The sequence below is a fragment of the Oncorhynchus gorbuscha genome, linkage group LG22, assembly GCF_021184085.1.
Source record: "Oncorhynchus gorbuscha isolate QuinsamMale2020 ecotype Even-year linkage group LG22, OgorEven_v1.0, whole genome shotgun sequence".
NCBI classification, from domain to species: domain Eukaryota; kingdom Metazoa; phylum Chordata; class Actinopteri; order Salmoniformes; family Salmonidae; genus Oncorhynchus; species Oncorhynchus gorbuscha.
The window spans coordinates 45,876,069-45,893,669 of NC_060194.1; the positions used below are offsets into that span (position 1 = coordinate 45,876,069).

The window sequence follows — 17,601 nt, forward strand, 5'->3', positions numbered from 1 at the left end:
GGAGAAGGGTTTGCCAAGTAGCTCTTCAGGAAAAGGGTTCGCCAAGTAGCTCTTCAGGAGAAGGGTTCACCAGATGACGATGATGAAGAACACTTGATCACATAGTAAATCATCTCAACATCCACACTGATGGAACACAATTCAATCCACTCTCTAAGAATCCAGTGCTAATAGATTGGCCTTTACCTCCAGTCTATGGTGGGAGCCAGGGAGGAAGGCCTTTATCTCTAGTCTACGGTGGGAGCCAGGGAGGAAGGCCTTTATCTCTAGTCTACGGTGGGAGCCAGGGAGGAAGGCCTTTATCTCTAGTCTACGGTGGGAGCCAGGGAGGAAGGCCTTTATCTCTAGTCTACGGTGGGAGCCAGGGAGGAAGGCCTTTACCTCTAGTCTACGGTGGGAGCCAGGGAGGAAGGCCTTTACCTCTAGTCTACGGTGGGAGCCAGGGAGGAAGACCTTTACCTCTAGTCTACGGTGGGAGCCAGGGAGGAAGGCCTTTACCTCTAGTCTACGGTGGGAGCCAGGGAGGAAGGCCTTTATCTCTAGTCTACGGTGGGAGCCAGGGAGGAAGGCCTTTATCTCTAGTCTACGGTGGGAGCCAAGGAGGAAGGCCTTTATCTCTAGTCTACGGTGGGAGCCAGGGAGGAAGGACAGCGTGTAGTGGAGACAGATGGATTGTAGTGGGTGGATTCCACAAGAAAAGCCTGGGCAGGGATAGGAGAACGCCCACGTCTAAACTGTCCAGCCTCTCTCTGTGCCCTTACCTCTGTTAAACTCTTCAGCCTCTCTCTGTGCCCTTACCTCTGTTAAACTCTTCAGCCTCTCTCTGTGCCCTTACCTCTGTTAAACTCTTCAGCCTCTCTCTGTGCCCTTACCTCTGTTAAACTCTTCGGCCTCTCCCTGTGCCCTTACCTCTGTTAAACTCTTCAGCCTCTCTCTGTGCCCTTGCCTGTGCCCCTCTACTCTGAGCTCAGCAATAGAGTTATGCCTGCCTGAGTCGCTTAGAGAGAAAATTAATATTCGTAACTTAATCTCTTCATGAGAAAGACAGGCAGGCAGAAAAGGCAGACTGTTATGCTTATTGGCTTTTATATTGTTCTTATTAAACAGCACATGCGTGGCCTGTTGCCACGATAGTTCAGTCATCTGAGGACAGCATCACTGGTTTTAATAGGAGTGAAGACTGTTAGCCTGGTCCCAGATCTGTTTATGCTCTTGTCCAGCTCACTAAAATAGTCATTGTCACAAAAATGACCATAGGAGGTGGTTATGACAGCAGAAACAGATCTGGGACCACGCTAAAGAGGACTATGGCTGGAAGGTAAATGTGTTTAAGTGCTTTGGGAGTAGACTGGGGGAGAGTAGTAGGCCTTGTCTGTCTGGCAGGTGTCTTTAGTCTAGCTGAGGTCAGTGTAGGGTTTGATCATAGCCTGAAGGTAGAGAGGGGCAGTTCCTCTTGCTGCTCCATAGGTAAGGACCAAGGTCTTGATGTGGATGCGAGCTTCGACTAGAAACCAGTGTAGTGTGCTGAGGAGTGGGGTGACATGAGAGAACTTGGGAAGGTTGAACACCAGGCAGGATGCAGCGTTCTGGATTAGTTGAAGGGGTTTGATGGCAGAAGCACAGAGCCCAGCCAACAGAGAGTTGAAGGGGTTTGATGGCAGAAGCGTAGAGCCCAGCCAACAGCGAGTTGAAGGGGTTTGATGGCAGACGCGCAGAGCCCAGCCAACAGAGAGTTGAAGGGGTTTGATTGGCAGAAGCGTAGAGCCCAGCCAACAGCGAGTTGAAGGGGTTTGATGGCAGAAGCGCAGAGCCCAGCCAACAGAGAGTTGAAGGGGTTTGATGGCAGAAGCGTAGAGCCCAGCCAACAGCGAGTTGAAGGGGTTTGATGGCAGAAGCGCAGAGCCCAGCCAACAGAGAGTTGAAGGGGTTTGATTGGCAGAAGCGTAGAGCCCAGCCAACAGTGAGTTGAAGGGGTTTGATGGCAGAAGCGCAGAGCCCAGCCAACAGAGAGTTGCAGAGAGTTGCATTAGATCCAGTTCCAGATGGGAGATGACAAGTGCCTGGATTAGAACATGCACCTTTTCCTGTTTTAGGAAACGTTGTAATCTACAGATGTTGTGGAGCACGAACCTGCAGGAGTGAGTCACTGTTTTTGATGTTGTTGATGTTTGAGAACGACAGGATGTGTTCCATGGTCACGGCAATGTTCTTCGCATCGTGGAGACAGTGATGGAGAGGTCTTTGAGCGGGGCAGGCCTTGCCCGGAAGGAAGAGCAGTTCCATCTTGTCGAGGTTGAGGTTGGGGTGGTGGGCCGACATCCATCCAAGCTGAGATACACAGATACTCTCCACACCATCTGGTAGGAGCGCCCTGCCAGGTAGGATGCAATCCAGGAGTGTTCAGAGCCTGAGAGGGTGGAGGGGAGGCAGAGCCTGAGATGCTCAGGCCTGAGAGGGTGGAGAGGAGGATCTGACAGAGCCTGAGACTCCCAGATCTGAGAGGGTGGAGAGGAGGATCTGACAGAGCCTGAGACGCCCAGCCCTGAGAGGGTGGAGGGGAGGCAGAGCCTGAGATGCCCAGGCCTGAGAGGGTGGAGTGGAGGATTTAACAGAGCCTGAGACGCCCAGCCCTGAGAGGGTGGAGGGGGGGCAGAGTCTGAGATGTCCAGGCCTGAGAGGGTGGAGAGGAGGATCTGACAGAGCCTGAGACTCCCAGCCATGAGAGGGTGGAGAGGAGGATCTGACAGAGCCTGAGACGCCCAGCCCTGAGACACCCCCTCCTGAGAGGGTGGAGTGGAGGATCTGACAGAGCCTGAGACGGCCAGCCCTGAGACGCCCAGCCCTGAGACGCCCAGCCCTGAGACGCCCAGCCCTGAGACGCCCAGCCCTGAGACGCCCAGCCCTGAGACGCCCAGCCCTGAGACACCCAGCCCTGAGACGCCCAGCCCTGAGAGGGTGGAGAGGAGGATCTGATGGTTCACCTTGTTTAAGGCAGAGGATAGATGAGTGGAGGATGAGAACAGAGGAGAGAGTCCGCTTTGGCAGTGAAGAGAGCCTCTGTGACACAGAGGAGAGAGTCCGCTTTGGCAGTGCAGAGAGCCTCTGTTACACAGAGGAGAGAAAGTCAGCTTTGGCAGTGTGGAGAGCCTCTGTGACACAGAGGAGAGAGTCCGCTCTGGCAGTGAAGAGAGCCTCTGTGACACAGAGGAGAGAGTCCGCTCTGGCAGTGAAGAGAGCCTCTGTGACACAGAGGAGAGCAGTTTCCTTTGAGTGACCCGTCTTGGAGCCTGACTGGTTAGTGTCCAGAAGATGGTTCTAAGAGCGATAACGAGACAGTTTGTCAGAGATAGCACACCCAAGTGTTTTGGAAGGAAAAGACATCAGAGGTGTTGAGGAGGGGAGCGACTCTGGCCATCTAGAAGTCATATGTCCTTTCCTCTGTCTGTCCCCAGCTCTATTTATTTAATTGTATTTTTATTTCACTATTATTTAACCAGGTAAGCTAGTTGAGAACAAGTTATCATTTACAACTGCGACCTGGCCAAGATAAAGCAAAGCAGTGCGACACAAACAACAACACAGAGTTACTCAAAATGAGTTACTAAATTAACACTGGAGTGATAGATGTGCAGATGATGATGTGCAAGTAGAAATACTGGTGTGCAAAAGAGCAGAAAAGTAAATAACAATATGGGGATGAGGTAGGTAGATTGGATGGGCTATTTACAGATAGGCTATGTACAGCTGCAGCGATCGGTTAGCTGCTCAGATAGCTGATGTTTAAAGTTAGTGAGGGAGATATAAGTCTCCAACTTCAGTGATTTTTGCAATTCGTTCCAGTCACAGGCAGCAGAGAAGTGGAAGGAAAGGAGGCCAAAAGAGGTGTTGGCTTTGGGAATGACCAGTGAGATACACCTGCTGGAGCGCGTGCTACCGGTGGGTGTTGTTATCGTGACCATTGAGCTGAGATATGGCGGAACTTTACCTAGCATAGACTTATAGATGACCTGGAGCAAGTGGGTCTGGAGACAAATATGTAGCGAGGGCCAGCCGACTAGAGCATACAGGTCGCAGGGGTGGGTGGTAGAAGGTGATTTGGTAACAAAACGGATGGCACTGTGATAGACTGCATCCAGTTTGCTGAGTAGACTATGGAAACTATTTTGTAGATGACATCGCCGAAATCGAGCATCGGTAGGATAGTCAGTTTTACGAGGGTATGTTTGGCGGTGTGAGTGAAGGATGCTTTGTTACGAAATAGGAAGCCGATTCTAGATTTAATTTTGGATTGGAGATGCTTAATGTGAGTCTGGAAGGAGAGTTTACAGTCTAACCAGACACCTAGGTATTTATAGTTGTCCACATATTCTAAGTCGGAACCGTCCAGAGTAGTGATGCTAGACGGGCGGGCGGGTGCAGGCAACGAACGTTTGAAGAGCATGCATTTAGTTTTACTAGCATTTAAGAGCAGTTGGAGGCCACGGAAGGAGAGTTGTATGGCATTGAAGCTCGTTTGGAGGTTTGTCAACACAGTGTCCAAAGAGGGGCCAGATGTATACAGAATGAATGGTGTGGTCTACGTAGAGGTGGATCAGAGAATCACCAGCAGCAAGAGCGACATCATTGATATATACAGAGAAAAGAGTCGGCCCGAGAATTTAACCCTGTGGTAACCCCATAGAGACTGCCAGAGGTCAGGACAACAGGCCCTCAGATTTGACACTGTCTGAGAAGTAGTTGGTGAACCAGGCGAGGCAATCATTTGGGAAACCAAGGCTGTTGAGTCTACCATAGCCCTGTCTCAGCATGTGTCTTCTCCCCTCCTCTGTCTCCAGGTCTCCCTAGGATGCTGGTGATCAGAGACTACTGTGGCATCCCCTCTCCCCAGAGTGCCCCTCCGTTGACCATCCATGCTGGAGACATCATCGAGCTCATCTGTGCCGACCTACACAGCTCCTGGTGGCAGGTGGGTGACGACTCAATCAGACGAGAAGGAGTGTGTGTGTGTGTGTGTGTGTGTGTGTGTGTGTGTGTGTGTGTGTGTGTGTGTGTGTGTGTGTGTGTGTGTGTGTGTGTGTGTGTGTGTGTGTGTGTGTGTGTGTGTGTGTGTGTGTGTGTGTGTGTGTGTGTGTGTGTGTGTGTGTGTGTGTGTGTTTGCGTGTGCGTGTTCCGTGCGAGAGAGAGAGAGAGAGAAAGACCTCGCTCCTCATTAAGTGCTGGGATTTAACCCACACATTCAGCCGTCATGCTCTTCCAGTTCATTCCAGGTGAATCATCACAGAACCGTTACATAGAGGTCAGCATTAAGAGGAGATAGTGGGCGGTAGTTGGTAACCCAGACACGCACAGCTCTGTCAATTGATTTCTTCAGCCTGGAGTGATGAAACTCCTGCTGTGCATGAGGAATGTGGTGTGTGGTGGTGTGAATGCTATCTGTTGTCTTCCTTGCCTCTTCTGATTAGATCTGTGAGAGCAGAGAAGTTGATCTAGCCAATTAGTGACTTAAATTGATTAATCAAGTGCTACACACAGAGAGAGAGAGAGAAACTAAACTGAATCCGACACAAGGACTCTGCAGAGAAGGACTCTGGAGAGAAGGATGGAACTGTAACACATTCTCACACACAGGCACATTAGTGACTGTCTAATGTGACTATATTAGAGCCATACTGTCACCATTTGTTAGTTTTATAAAAAATAAATAGAGTATTTTTGGCGACTTGTATTTTTTAAACCTCCCGCTTGGGCAGGACATGTCAATGTGTAATTTATACAGAATTACTTTTTTATTTAGACCCCAATTAGCAACGTAATTACTAGTTTGAAAGCGACTGTTTTCTGCATGCTCTGCGGGGCCAATTCCTCCACGTGGGCCACCTCCTAGCAATTTGAGTTTCTGCCAATGACTTTCCAGCCCCCTCGCCGAATGAGCGACGGCTAGCAAGATGCACACACAGCAGAGCGAGGGAGAGAGAGAGATCAATGGTGACAGTATGGCTATAATATGGTCACATTAGACGGTCACTGATGTGCCTGTGTGAGAATGTGTTCCATCCGTCTATGCAGAGTCCTTGTGTCTGATTCAGTTTAGTTTCTCTCTCTTTGTTTGTTTGATTAATCAATTGAAGTTTATTTCCCTTTTGTTTATTTTCTACTTAATTTGCTTTGTCAATGTTAACATGTGTTTCCCAAGCCAATAAAGGCCCTTGCATTGAATTGAATGGATCACCTGACGTGGTGCACGTGTGTGACGAAGTACACCATTTTCAGGGACCACTTTTGTCTCGTGAGTTCTACTTTCAGAACTACTGGCTTAAAAAAAAGTATACAAAAGTGCGGGATGATCTCTCACTGATCTCTCACTGATCTCTCACTGATCTCTCACTGATCTCTCACTGATCTCTCACTGATCTCTCACTGATCTCTCACTGATCTCTCACTGATCTCTCACTGATCTCTCACTGATCTCTCACTGATCTCTCACTGATCTCTCACTGATCTCTCACTGACTGATCTCTCACTGATCTGACTCTCTCACTGATTCTCACTGATCACTGATCTCTCACTGATCTCTCACTGATCTCTCACTGTTCTCTCACTGATCTCTCACTGATCTCTCACTGATCTCTCACTGATCTCTCACTGATCTCTCACTGATCTCTCACTGATCTCTCACTGATCTCTCACTGATCTCTCACTGATCTCTCACTGATCTCTCACTGATCTCTCACTGTTCTCTCACTGATCTCTCACTGATCTCTCACGAACTGATACACAACGTGGCTCTGAAATGGTTGCCAGGAGACCATTAATAATCCTACTGGACGAAGAGTCGAGTTGAAAAGTGTGAAAGTTTGGCGTGGTTGCCATGAACTCTGTATAGGCCATGTCCCCAGGGAGGGGGGGGGGGTTGCGTACTCCGAATTTGGTGAATGATAATGCACATTTGCAAATGTGCTTATTTTATCCCTCCCTTCAGTATCCATAACGACGTTCTAATAAGGATACTTAATCTTCCAACGGGTTCCCCCAAGGGTTCTAAAGGATAGGATTACAGAACATTGAGATTTCATATCCCCTGTTCTATCCTGAAGGCAATTATATCACTAGTCTCTCTCTTTCTTTCTTTCTTTCTTTCTTTCTTTCTTTCTTTCTTTCTTTCTTTCTTCCTTTCTCTCTCTCTCTCTCTCTCTCTCTCTCTCTCTCTCTCTCTCTCTCTCTCTCTCTCTCTCTCTCTCTCTCTCTCTCTCTCTCTCTCTCTCTCTCTCTCTCTTTCTCTCTCTCTCTCTCTCTCTCTCTCTCTCTCTCTCTCTCTCTCTCTCTCTCTCTCTCTCTCTCTTTCTCTCTCTCTCTCTCTCTTCTCTCTTCTCTTTCTCTCTCTTTCTCTCTCTTTCTCTCTTTCTCTCTCTCTCTTTCTCTCTCTCTTTCTCTCTCTTTCTCTTTCTCTTTCTCTCTTTATCTCTCTCTCTCTCTTTCTCTTTCTCTTTCTCTCACTTTCTCTCTCTCTCTCTATTTCTCTCTCTCTCTCTCTCCCCCCCTCCCTGTGCCAACCAGGACAATGTAATCAATCAATGTAATTTAATTTGATCCTTCAGGCTGGCTCCTGTTTACTGCACCAGGGTAATAAGTTTAATCTTTATCAGACGCTTACGAGGGCGTAACAAATAGAGAGGGGCTCTCCACAGCTTTCAGATGAAATGTTATTAAGCTGAATGAATAATCGAGATGGGCTTCAGATTCACTTTTCAATCTAATGTATGTTTTGAAGAGGAGTTGCACAGGGCTGAAACACACTTCAAACTGTAATAAAGGGGCGGAGACACAGTTCATACTGTAATAAAGGGGCGGAGACACACTTCATACTGTAATAAAGGGGCGGAGACACACTTCATACTGTAATAAAGGGGCGGAGACAAACTTCATACTGTAATAAAGGGGCGGAGACACACTTCATACTGTAATAAAGGGGCGGAGACACACTTCATACTGTAATAAAGGGGCGGAGACACACTTCATACTGTAATAAAGGGGCGGAGACAAACTTCATACTGTAATAAAGGGGCGGAGACACACTTCATACTGTAATTTTTTTATTTTATTTTTTATTTCACCTTTATTTAACCAGGTAGGCTAGTTGAGAACAAGTTCTCATTTGCAACTGCGACCTGGCCAAGATAAAGCATAGCAGTGTGAACAGACAACACAGAGTTACACATGGAATAAACAATTAACAAGTCAATAACACAGTAGAAAAAAAAATGGGCAGTCTATATACAATGTGTGCAAAAGGCATGAGGAGGTAGGTGAATAATACAATTTTGCAGATTAACACTGGAGTGATAAATGATCAGATGGTCATGTACAGGTAGAGATATTGGTGTGCAAAAGAGCAGAAAAATAAATAAATAAAAACAGTATAAAAACAGTATGGGAATGAGGTAGGTGAAAATGGGTGGGCTATTTTCCTATAGACTATGTACAGCTGCAGCGATCGGTTAGCTGCTCGGATAGCTGATGTTTGAAGTTGGTGAGGGAGATAAAAGTCTCCAACTTCAGCGATTTTTGCAATTCGTTCCAGTCACAGGCAGCAGAGTACTGGAACGAAAGGCGGCCAAATGATGTGTTGGCTTTAGGGATGATCAGTGAGATACACCTGCTGGAGCGCGTGCTACGGATGGGTGTTGCCATCGTGACCAGTGAACTGAGATAAGGCGGAGCTTTACCTAGCATGGACTTGTAGATGACCTGGAGCCAGTGGGTCTGGCGACGAATATGTAGTGAGGGCCAGCCGACTAGAGCATACAAGTCGCAGTGGTGGGTGGTATAAGGTGCTTTAGTAGTGACAAAACGGATGGCACTGTGATAGACTGCATCCAGTTTGCTGAGTAGAGTGTTGGAAGCCATTTTGTAGATGACATCGCCGAAGTCGAGGATCGGTAGGATAGTCAGTTTTACTAGGGTAAGCTTGGCAGCGTGAGTGAAGGAGGCTTTGTTGCGGAATAGAAAGCCGACTCTTGATTTGATTTTCGATTGGAGATGTTTGATGTGGGTCTGGAAGGAGAGTTTGCAGTCTAGCCAGACACCTAGGTACTTATAGATGTCCACATATTCAAGGTCGGAACCATCCAGGGTGGTGATGCTAGTCGGGCATGCGGGTGCAGGCAGCGATCGGTTGAAAAGCATGCATTTGGTTTTACTCGCGTTTAAGAGCAGTTGGAGGCCACGGAAGGAGTGCTGTATGGCATTGAAGCTCGTTTGGAGGTTAGATAGCACAGTGTCCAATGACGGGCCGAAAGTATATAGAATGGTGTCGTCTGCGTAGAGGTGGATCAGGGAATCGCCCGCAGCAAGAGCAACATCATTGATCTACACAGAGAAAAGAGTCGGCCCGAGAATTGAACCCTGTGGCACCCCCATAGAGACTGCCAGAGGACCGGACAGCATGCCCTCCGATTTGACACACTGAACTCTGTCTGCAAAGTAATTGGTGAACCAGGCAAGGCAGTCATCCGAAAAACCGAGGCTGTAGAGTCTGCCGATAAGAATATGGTGATTGACAGAGTCGAAAGCCTTGGCGAGGTCGATGAAGACGGCTGCACAGTACTGTCTTTTATCGATGGCGGTTATGATATCGTTTAGTACCTTGAGTGTGGCTGAGGTGCACCCGTGACCGGCTCTGAAACCAGATTGCACAGCGGAGAAGGTACGGTGGGATTCGAGATGGTCAGTGACCTGTTTGTTGACTTGGCTTTCGAAGACCTTAGATAGGCAGGGCAGGATGGATATAGGTCTGTAACAGTTTGGGTCCAGGGTGTCTCCCCCTTTGAAGAGGGGGATGACTGCGGCAGCTTTCCAATCCTTGGGGATCTCAGACGATATGAAAGAGAGGTTGAACAGGCTGGTAATAGGGGTTGCGACAATGGCGGCAGATAGTTTCAGAAATAGCGGGTCCAGATTGTCAAGCCCAGCTGATTTGTACGGGTCCAGGTTTTGCAGCTCTTTCAGAACATCTGCTATCTGGATTTGGGTAAAGGAGAACCTGGAGAGGCTTGGGTGAGGAGCTACGGAGGGGGCGGAGCTGTTGGCCGAGTTTGGAGTAGCCAGGCGGAAGGCATGGCCAGCCGTTGAGAAGTGCTTATTGAAGTTTTCGATAATCATGGATTTATCGGTGGAGACCGTGTTTCCTAGCCTCAGTGCAGTGGGCAGCTGGGAGGAGGTGCTCTTGTTCTCCATGGACTTCACAGTGTCCCAGAACTTTTTGGAGTTGGAGCTACAGGATGCAAACTTCTGCCTGAAAAAGCTGGCCTTAGCTTTTCTGACTGACTGCGTGTATTGGTTCCTGACTTCCCTGAACAGTTGCATATCACGGGGGCTATTCGATGCTATTGCAGTCCGCCACAGGATGTTTTTGTGCTGGTCGAGGGCAGTCAGGTCTGGAGTGAACCAAGGGCTGTATCTGTTCTTGGTTCTGCATTTTTTGAACGGAGCATGCTTATCTAAAATGGTGAGGAAGTTACTTTTAAAGAATGACCATGCATCCTCAACTGACGGGATGAGGTCAATGTCCTTCCAGGATACCCGGGCCAGGTCGATTAGAAAGGCCTGCTCACAGAAGTGTTTTAGGGAGCGTTTGACAGTGATGAGGGTGGTCGTTTGACTGCGGCTCCGTGGCGGATACAGGCGATGAGGCAGTGATCGCTGAGATCCTGGTTGAAGACAGCAGAGGTATATTTGGAGGGCCAGTTGGTCAGGATGACGTCTATGAGGGTGCCCTTGTTTACAGAGTTAGGGTTGTACCTGGTGGGTTCCTTGATGATTTGAGTGAGATTGAGGGCATCTAGCTTAGATTGTAGGACTGCCGGGGTGTTAAGCATATCCCAGTTTAGGTCACCTAACAGAATGAACTCTGAAGCTAGATGGGGGGCGATCAATTCACAAATGGTGTCCAGGGCACAGCTGGGAGCTGAGGGGGGTCGGTAGCAGGCGGCAACAGTGAGAGACTTGTTTCTGGAGAGAGTCATTTTCAAGATTAGTAGTTCAAACTGTTTGGGTATGGACCTGGAAAGTATGACATTACTTTGCAGGCTATCTCTGCAGTAGACTGCGACTCCGCCCCCTTTGGCAGTTCTATCTTGACGGAAGATGTTATAGTTGGGTATGGAAATCTCTGAATTTTTGGTGGCCTTCCTGAGCCAGGATTCAGACACGGCAAGGACATCAGGGTTAGCAGAGTGTGCTAAAGCAGTGAGTAAAACAAACTTAGGGAGGAGGCTTCTGATGTTGACATGCATGAAACCAAGACTTTTTCGATCACAGAAGTCAACAAATGAGGGTACCTGGGGACATGCGGGGCCTGGGTTTACCTCCACATCACCCGCGGAACAGAGAAGGAGTAGTATGAGGGTACGGCTAAAGGCTATCAAAACTGGTCGCCTAGAGCGTTGGGGGCAGAGGATAAGAGGAGCAGGTTTCTGGGCATGGTAGAATATATTCAGGGCATAATGCGCAGACAGGGGTATGGTGGGGTGCGGGTACAGCGGAGGTAAGCCCAGGCACTGGGTGATGATGAGAGAGGTTGTATCTCGGAAAATGCTGGTTGTAATGGGTGATGTCACCGCATGTGTGGGGGGTGGGACAAGGGAGGTAACACAGGTATGCAGAGTGGATCTAGGGGCTCCATTGTGAACTAAAACAATGATAACTAACAGTATACAAGGCATATTGACATTTGAGAGAGACATACAGCGAGGCATACAGTAGTCACAGGTGTTGAATTGAGAAAGCTAGCTAAAAACAGTGGGCGAGGCTAATCAGCTAGCACAACAAACAGTAGGTAAAATGGCGTTGACTAGGCAACTGGGCCGACAGATAAAACAAACAAGCAGAGTGGAGTACCGTGATTAATGGACAGTCCAGTGTGCGTCAGCTATGTAGCCAAGAGATCAGTGTCCAGGGGGCAGCGGTGGATGGGGCAGGGGGGGCTGGGCTGGCGAGTGTTATCCAGTTTTTTTTTTTTTTTAACTAACAATGACTAAATAGCTTGTAGCTAGTTAGCTGGTTAGCGTCTGGAGGTTCTTGAGTGTGTCATAAAAATAAAATTAAAATTAAAAGTAACAGCGATTCCGTACCACAGTGGGTGAGGCAGGTTTCCGGAAGGTATAAACAAAATAAAAATAAAAAAGAGATAGAAAGTAAATGGGTTCAGAGTGTTTGGGATGCAGTGATTCAGATGGTTAGCAGGCCTGTGCTAACAAGCTAACAGTTCGTAGGCCCGGGCTAGACAAGCTAGCCGTTAGCAGGCCGAATTAGCAAGCAGGGAGATAGCGAGGGCTAGAGAGTTAACCCAACTTTGGGGGACGTCGCGATGGGGTGAGTCTGTTTATTCCTCTTCATGCGGTGACATCGACAGACCGGTCGTGGGCCCGGGTAATTGTAGCCCAGGAGTATGCTACAGGTGCTCTAGTACGCTAGGTGAGCTGGAGACACAGCGTTTCAGAAAGCTCGCGGGCCTTGGCCGGCAGATGGATCTTTGGCGATGTCGCAACGAAAAAGCCTGTTGAAACCACCTCGGACGATTATGTCGGCGGACCAGTCGTGATGGATCGGCGGGGCTCCGTGTCGGCAGTAAAGGGTCCAGGCCAATTGGCAAAAGAGGTATTGTTGGGCCTCTTCGGCTAGTCGGGAGATGGGCTTAGCTCGAGGCTAGCTCAAGGCTAATTGGTGCTTGTTTTGGGACAGAGACGTTAGCCAGGAATAGCCACTCGGATTGCAGCTAGCTAGTTGCGATGATCCGGTGTAAAGGTTCAGAGCTTGCGGTAGGAATCCGGAGAAAAAGCAGTCTGATGTGCTCAATATATTCAGCTCTACTTGTGCGAAATATATACAGAAAAAAACCTATATTACACTAAAAGACATTCCAGTTCATACTGTAATAAAGAACAACTTCACTGTAATACAATTTACATTACATTTACATTTAAGTGCATCTTAAATATTTTACCTTAGGGTGGAACAACCTTACTTTACAATAGTGCATCTAAATATTTTAAAGGGGGAGTGAGAAGGATTACTTTATCCTATCTAGGTATTCCTTAAAGTGGTGGGGTTTCGGTGTCTCCGAAGGTGGTGATTGACTCCGCTGTCCTGGCGTCGTGAGGGTTGATGTCGCGCTGGTGTCCTAGTTAGCTTTGAAGACCGCTAGCAATGGCTAACTGAGTACTAGCTAGTAGCTAGTTAGCTGGCTAGCTTCTGATGGGGGTTCTGGTTCTAGAGTAAAGTATAGAAAAAGCAGATCCGTACCACATTGGGTGATGCGGGTTGCAGGAGAGTATATTCAGCTCTAGTTGGAAAGTGAGATTAAAATATTGGTGTATAGTGAGAATAGGAGAGGGCCTAGAAATATATACAGAAAAAAAACGAAGAAAACTATATTTACACTAAAAAGGGGCTGAGACACACTTCATACTGTAATAAAGGGGCGGAGACACACTTCATACTGTAATAAAGGGGCGGAGACACACTTCATACTGTAATAAAGGGGCGGAGACACACTTCATACTGTAATAAAGGGGCGGAGACATACTTCATACTGTAATAAAGGGGCGGAGACACACTTCATACTGTAATAAAGGGGCTGAGACACACTTCATACTGTAATAAAGGGGCTGAGACACACTTCATACTGTAATAAAGGGGCACTGGTCCGCCCTATGGGACTCCCAATCACAATCTGGATTCGAACCAGGGTGTCTGTAGTAGAGGTCGACCGATTATGATTTTTCCGATACCGATTATTGGAGGGCCATAAAAGCTAATGTTTTTTATTTATTTATTTGTAATAATGACAATTACAACAATACTGAATGAACACTTATTTTAACTTAATATAATACATCAATAAAATCAATTTAGCCTCAAGTAAATAATGAAACATGTTCAATTTGGTTTAAATAATGCAACAACAAAGTGTTGAGAGAAGAAAGTAAAAGTGCAATATGTGCTATGTAAGAAAGCTAACGTTTCAGTTCCTTGCTCAGAACATGAGAACATATGAAAGCTGGTGGTTCCTTTTAACATGAGTCTTCAATATTCCCAGGTAAGAAGTTTTAGGTTGTAGTTATTATAGGAATTATAGGACTATTTCCCTCTATACCATTTGTATTTCATTATCCTTTGACTATTGGATGTTCTTATAGGCACTTTAGTATTGCCAGTGTAACAGTATAGCTTCCGTCCCTTTCCTCGCTCCTCTCTGGGCTCGAACCAGGAACACATCGACAATTAGTGCGCGCTAACTAGCTAGCCATTTCACTTCGGTAACACGAGCCTCATCTCGGGAGTTGTTAGGCTTGCTGTTTAGGCTTGAAGTCATAAACATCGCAATGCCTGACGCACAATGAAGAGCTGCTGGCAAAACGCACGAAAGTGCTGTTTGAATGAAAGTTTACACGCCTGCTTCTGCCTACCACCGCTCAGTCAGATACTTAGATACTTGTATGCTCAGTCAGATTATATGCAACACAGGACACTCTAGATAATATCTAGTAATATCATCAACAATGTGTCGTTAACTAGTGATTATGATTGATTGTTTTTTACAAGATAAGTTTAACGCTTGATAGCAACTTACCTTGGCTTACTGCATTCGCGTAACTCCTTGTGGAGTGCAATGAAAGAGAGGCAGGTTCGTTATTGCGTTGGACTAGTTAAGGTTGCAAGATTGAATACCCCGAGCTGACAAGGTGAAAATGTGTTGTTCTGCCCCTGAACAGGCAGTTAACCCCACTGTTCCTAAGCTGGCATTGAAAATAAGAATGTGTTCTTAACTGACTTGCCTGGTTAAATAAAGGTGTAAAAAAATACAAAAATATTTTAAAATCGGCAAATCGGCACCCAAAAATACTGTTATGAAAACTTGAAATCTGGCCTAATTAATTGGTGGCTGACTAAATACTTATTTTCCACCATAATTTGCAAATAAATTCATTAAAAATCCTACAATGTGATTTTGTGATTTTTTTTCTGATTTTGTCTGTCATAGTGGAAGAGTACCTATGATGAAAATTACAGGCCTCTCTCATCTTTTTAAGTGGGAGAACTTGCACAATTGGTGGCTGACTAAATACTTTTTTGCCCCACTGTATATATATTTTTTTTAATTGAAAGATTTTCCATGCAAAATGTCCAGTTCGACCTAACATGTTTTTGATAAGAGTTCAGTGTGGATGTATATTTTGTGGTAGAAATACTATCAGGTTTTATGATGCTGATAAAGATTGCTCCGCCACCTTTTAGAGACGGTCCCTAACTGCAGTATAAGGTTTTATGATGCTCATAAAGATTGCTCCGCCACCTTTTAGAGACTGTCCCTAACTGCAATATAAGGTTTTATGATGCTGATAAAGATTGCACCTTCACCTTTTAGAGACCGTCCCTAACCGTCTCAAACTGTGTTCGAAGGGATGGTTTATAGAAGCGATGGGGGAGAAGGAGGAGGGAAGGGATGGTTTATAGAAGCGATGGGGAGGAGAGAAGGGATGGTTTATAGAAGCGATGGGGGAGGAGAGAAGGAATGGTTTATAGAAGCGATGGGGGAGAAGGAGGAGGGAAGGGATGGTTTATAGAAGCGATGGGGAGGAGAGAAGGGATGGTTTATAGAAGCGATGGGGGAGGAGAGAAGGGATGGTTTATAGAAGCGAAGGGGGAGAAGGAGGAGGGAAGGGATGGTTTATAGTTTTATAGAAGCGATGGGGGAGAAGGAGGTTTAGGGAAGGGATGGTTTATAGAAGCGATGGGGGAGAAGGAGGAGGGAAGGGATGGTTTATAGAAGCGATGGGGGAGAAGGAGGAGGGAAGGGATGGTTTATAGAAGCGATGGGGGAGAAGGAGGAGGGAAGGGATGGTTTATAGAAGCGATGGGGGAGGAGAGAAGGGATGGTTTATAGAAGCGATGGGGAGAAGGAGGAGCAAAGGGGTGGTTTATAGAAGCGATGGGGGAGAAGGAGGAGCGAAGGGATGGTTTATAGAAGAGATGGGGGAGGAGAGAAGGGATGGTTTATAGAAGCGATGGGGGAGGAGAGAAGGGATGGTTTATAGAAGCAATGGGGGAGAAGGAGGAGCGAAGGGATGGTTTATAGAAGCAATGGGGGAGGAGGAGGGGATGGATGTTGCTCCCAGACTAATGTAATGTGATTAACTAACAGCCATGTGCCGTTGCAGGGCAAGATCTTGGCGACGAGAGAGATTGGCTCCTTTCCCAGCGATGCCGTTAGGCCATGCCCATGTGTAAGTATAGATGCTAATTTAACAACTCATTTAAAGGCTTAATGAAGCATTCATAAAACTTCATAAGCCATCAGAAAACTTAATAAGCCTTCATAAGCCTTCATAAAACTTCATAAGCCTTCATAAGCCTTCATAAACTTTCATAAGCCTTCATAAAACTTCATAAGCCTTCATAAGCCTTCAGAAAACTTCATAAGCCTTCATAAAACTTCATAAGCCTTCATAAAACGTCATAAGCCTTCATAAAACTTCATAAGCCTTCATAAAACTTCATAAGCCTTCATAAAACTTCATAAGCCTTCATAAAACTTCATAAGCCTTCATAAACTTTCATAAGCCTTCACAAACCCTTTCTAATGCCTACGTTCTACACAGGTGATTGCTCATTACTGCAGATGACCTCTACTTGTCTGCATTGATTTCATATAGCTGGACATAACTGTGTTTCTCACTGTCCCTCCCAGGTACCCAAACCTGTGGATTATTCAGCCCAGCTGTGGTAGGTGAAACAGCAACTCTTATATGTTAGGAATAATAATGTCATTGTTACTGGGTTTCCGATGGTTATTTGTGGACTGTTTGTGATTGTCGAATGATTGTGTGTTGATTGTGTGATTGTTGGTTGATGGTTGTCTGATGGTTGTGTGTTGGTTGTGTGATGTTTATCTCATGGTTTTCTCATGGTCAGGTTTGCAGGGCCAATGGAGAGGCAGGAGGCGACGGTAAAGCTGATGGACAGAGAGAACAGCACCTTCCTGATCAGACACCGGACCAGAGAGTCTAACGAGTATGCCATCAGTATCAAGTAAGTGGACCTGGGGCCGGGACGTGTGTGTGTGTGTGTGTGTGCAAGCAGGGGCATGTTCTTCACTTCCAGGACCATGGTGTAACTGTCATGTCACACTGTCCTGTTCAAGAGCCATTGATAGTCTGAAATATTTTTTGGGACTGTGTTTTAACCTTCCATGTTCTATGTGGAGCAGGAAATGACGACTTCAGCTGTTCCAAACAGAACCAGGATTTAACTGCCGTGTCATTGGACACTCCCGTGGTCAGTTAGCCATTCAAACGGTGTTTTTTGGGATGTGTCAGACATTGTCCAGTTACATTTACATTTACATTTAAGTCATTTAGCAGACGCTCTTATCCAGAGCGACTTACAAATTGGTGCATTCACCTTATGACATCCAGTGGGACAGTCACTTAACAATAGTGCATCTAAAACTTAGGGGGGGTGGGGTGAGAGGGATTACTTAACCTATCCTAGGTATTCCTTAAAGAGGTGGGGTTTCAGGTGTCTCCGGAAGGTGGTGATTGA

The 17,601-nt window shown here is 46.7% G+C and overlaps 1 protein-coding gene across 4 annotated transcripts in view; it reads left to right on the plus strand.

The window, feature by feature from the left end:
* The window catches only part of vav3b (vav 3 guanine nucleotide exchange factor b), a 120,184-nt gene that overhangs the window by 74,271 nt on the left and 28,312 nt on the right, over positions 1 to 17,601 (plus strand). For all 4 annotated transcript variants that reach the window (XM_046322344.1, XM_046322347.1, XM_046322345.1 and 1 more), the window contains exons 20-23: positions 4,836 to 4,966; positions 16,218 to 16,283; positions 16,748 to 16,782; positions 16,972 to 17,088. In XM_046322344.1, coding sequence (XP_046178300.1) covers positions 4,836 to 4,966; positions 16,218 to 16,283; positions 16,748 to 16,782; positions 16,972 to 17,088 — 349 coding nt within the window. The remainder of the gene's footprint in view (positions 1 to 4,835; positions 4,967 to 16,217; positions 16,284 to 16,747; positions 16,783 to 16,971; positions 17,089 to 17,601) is intronic.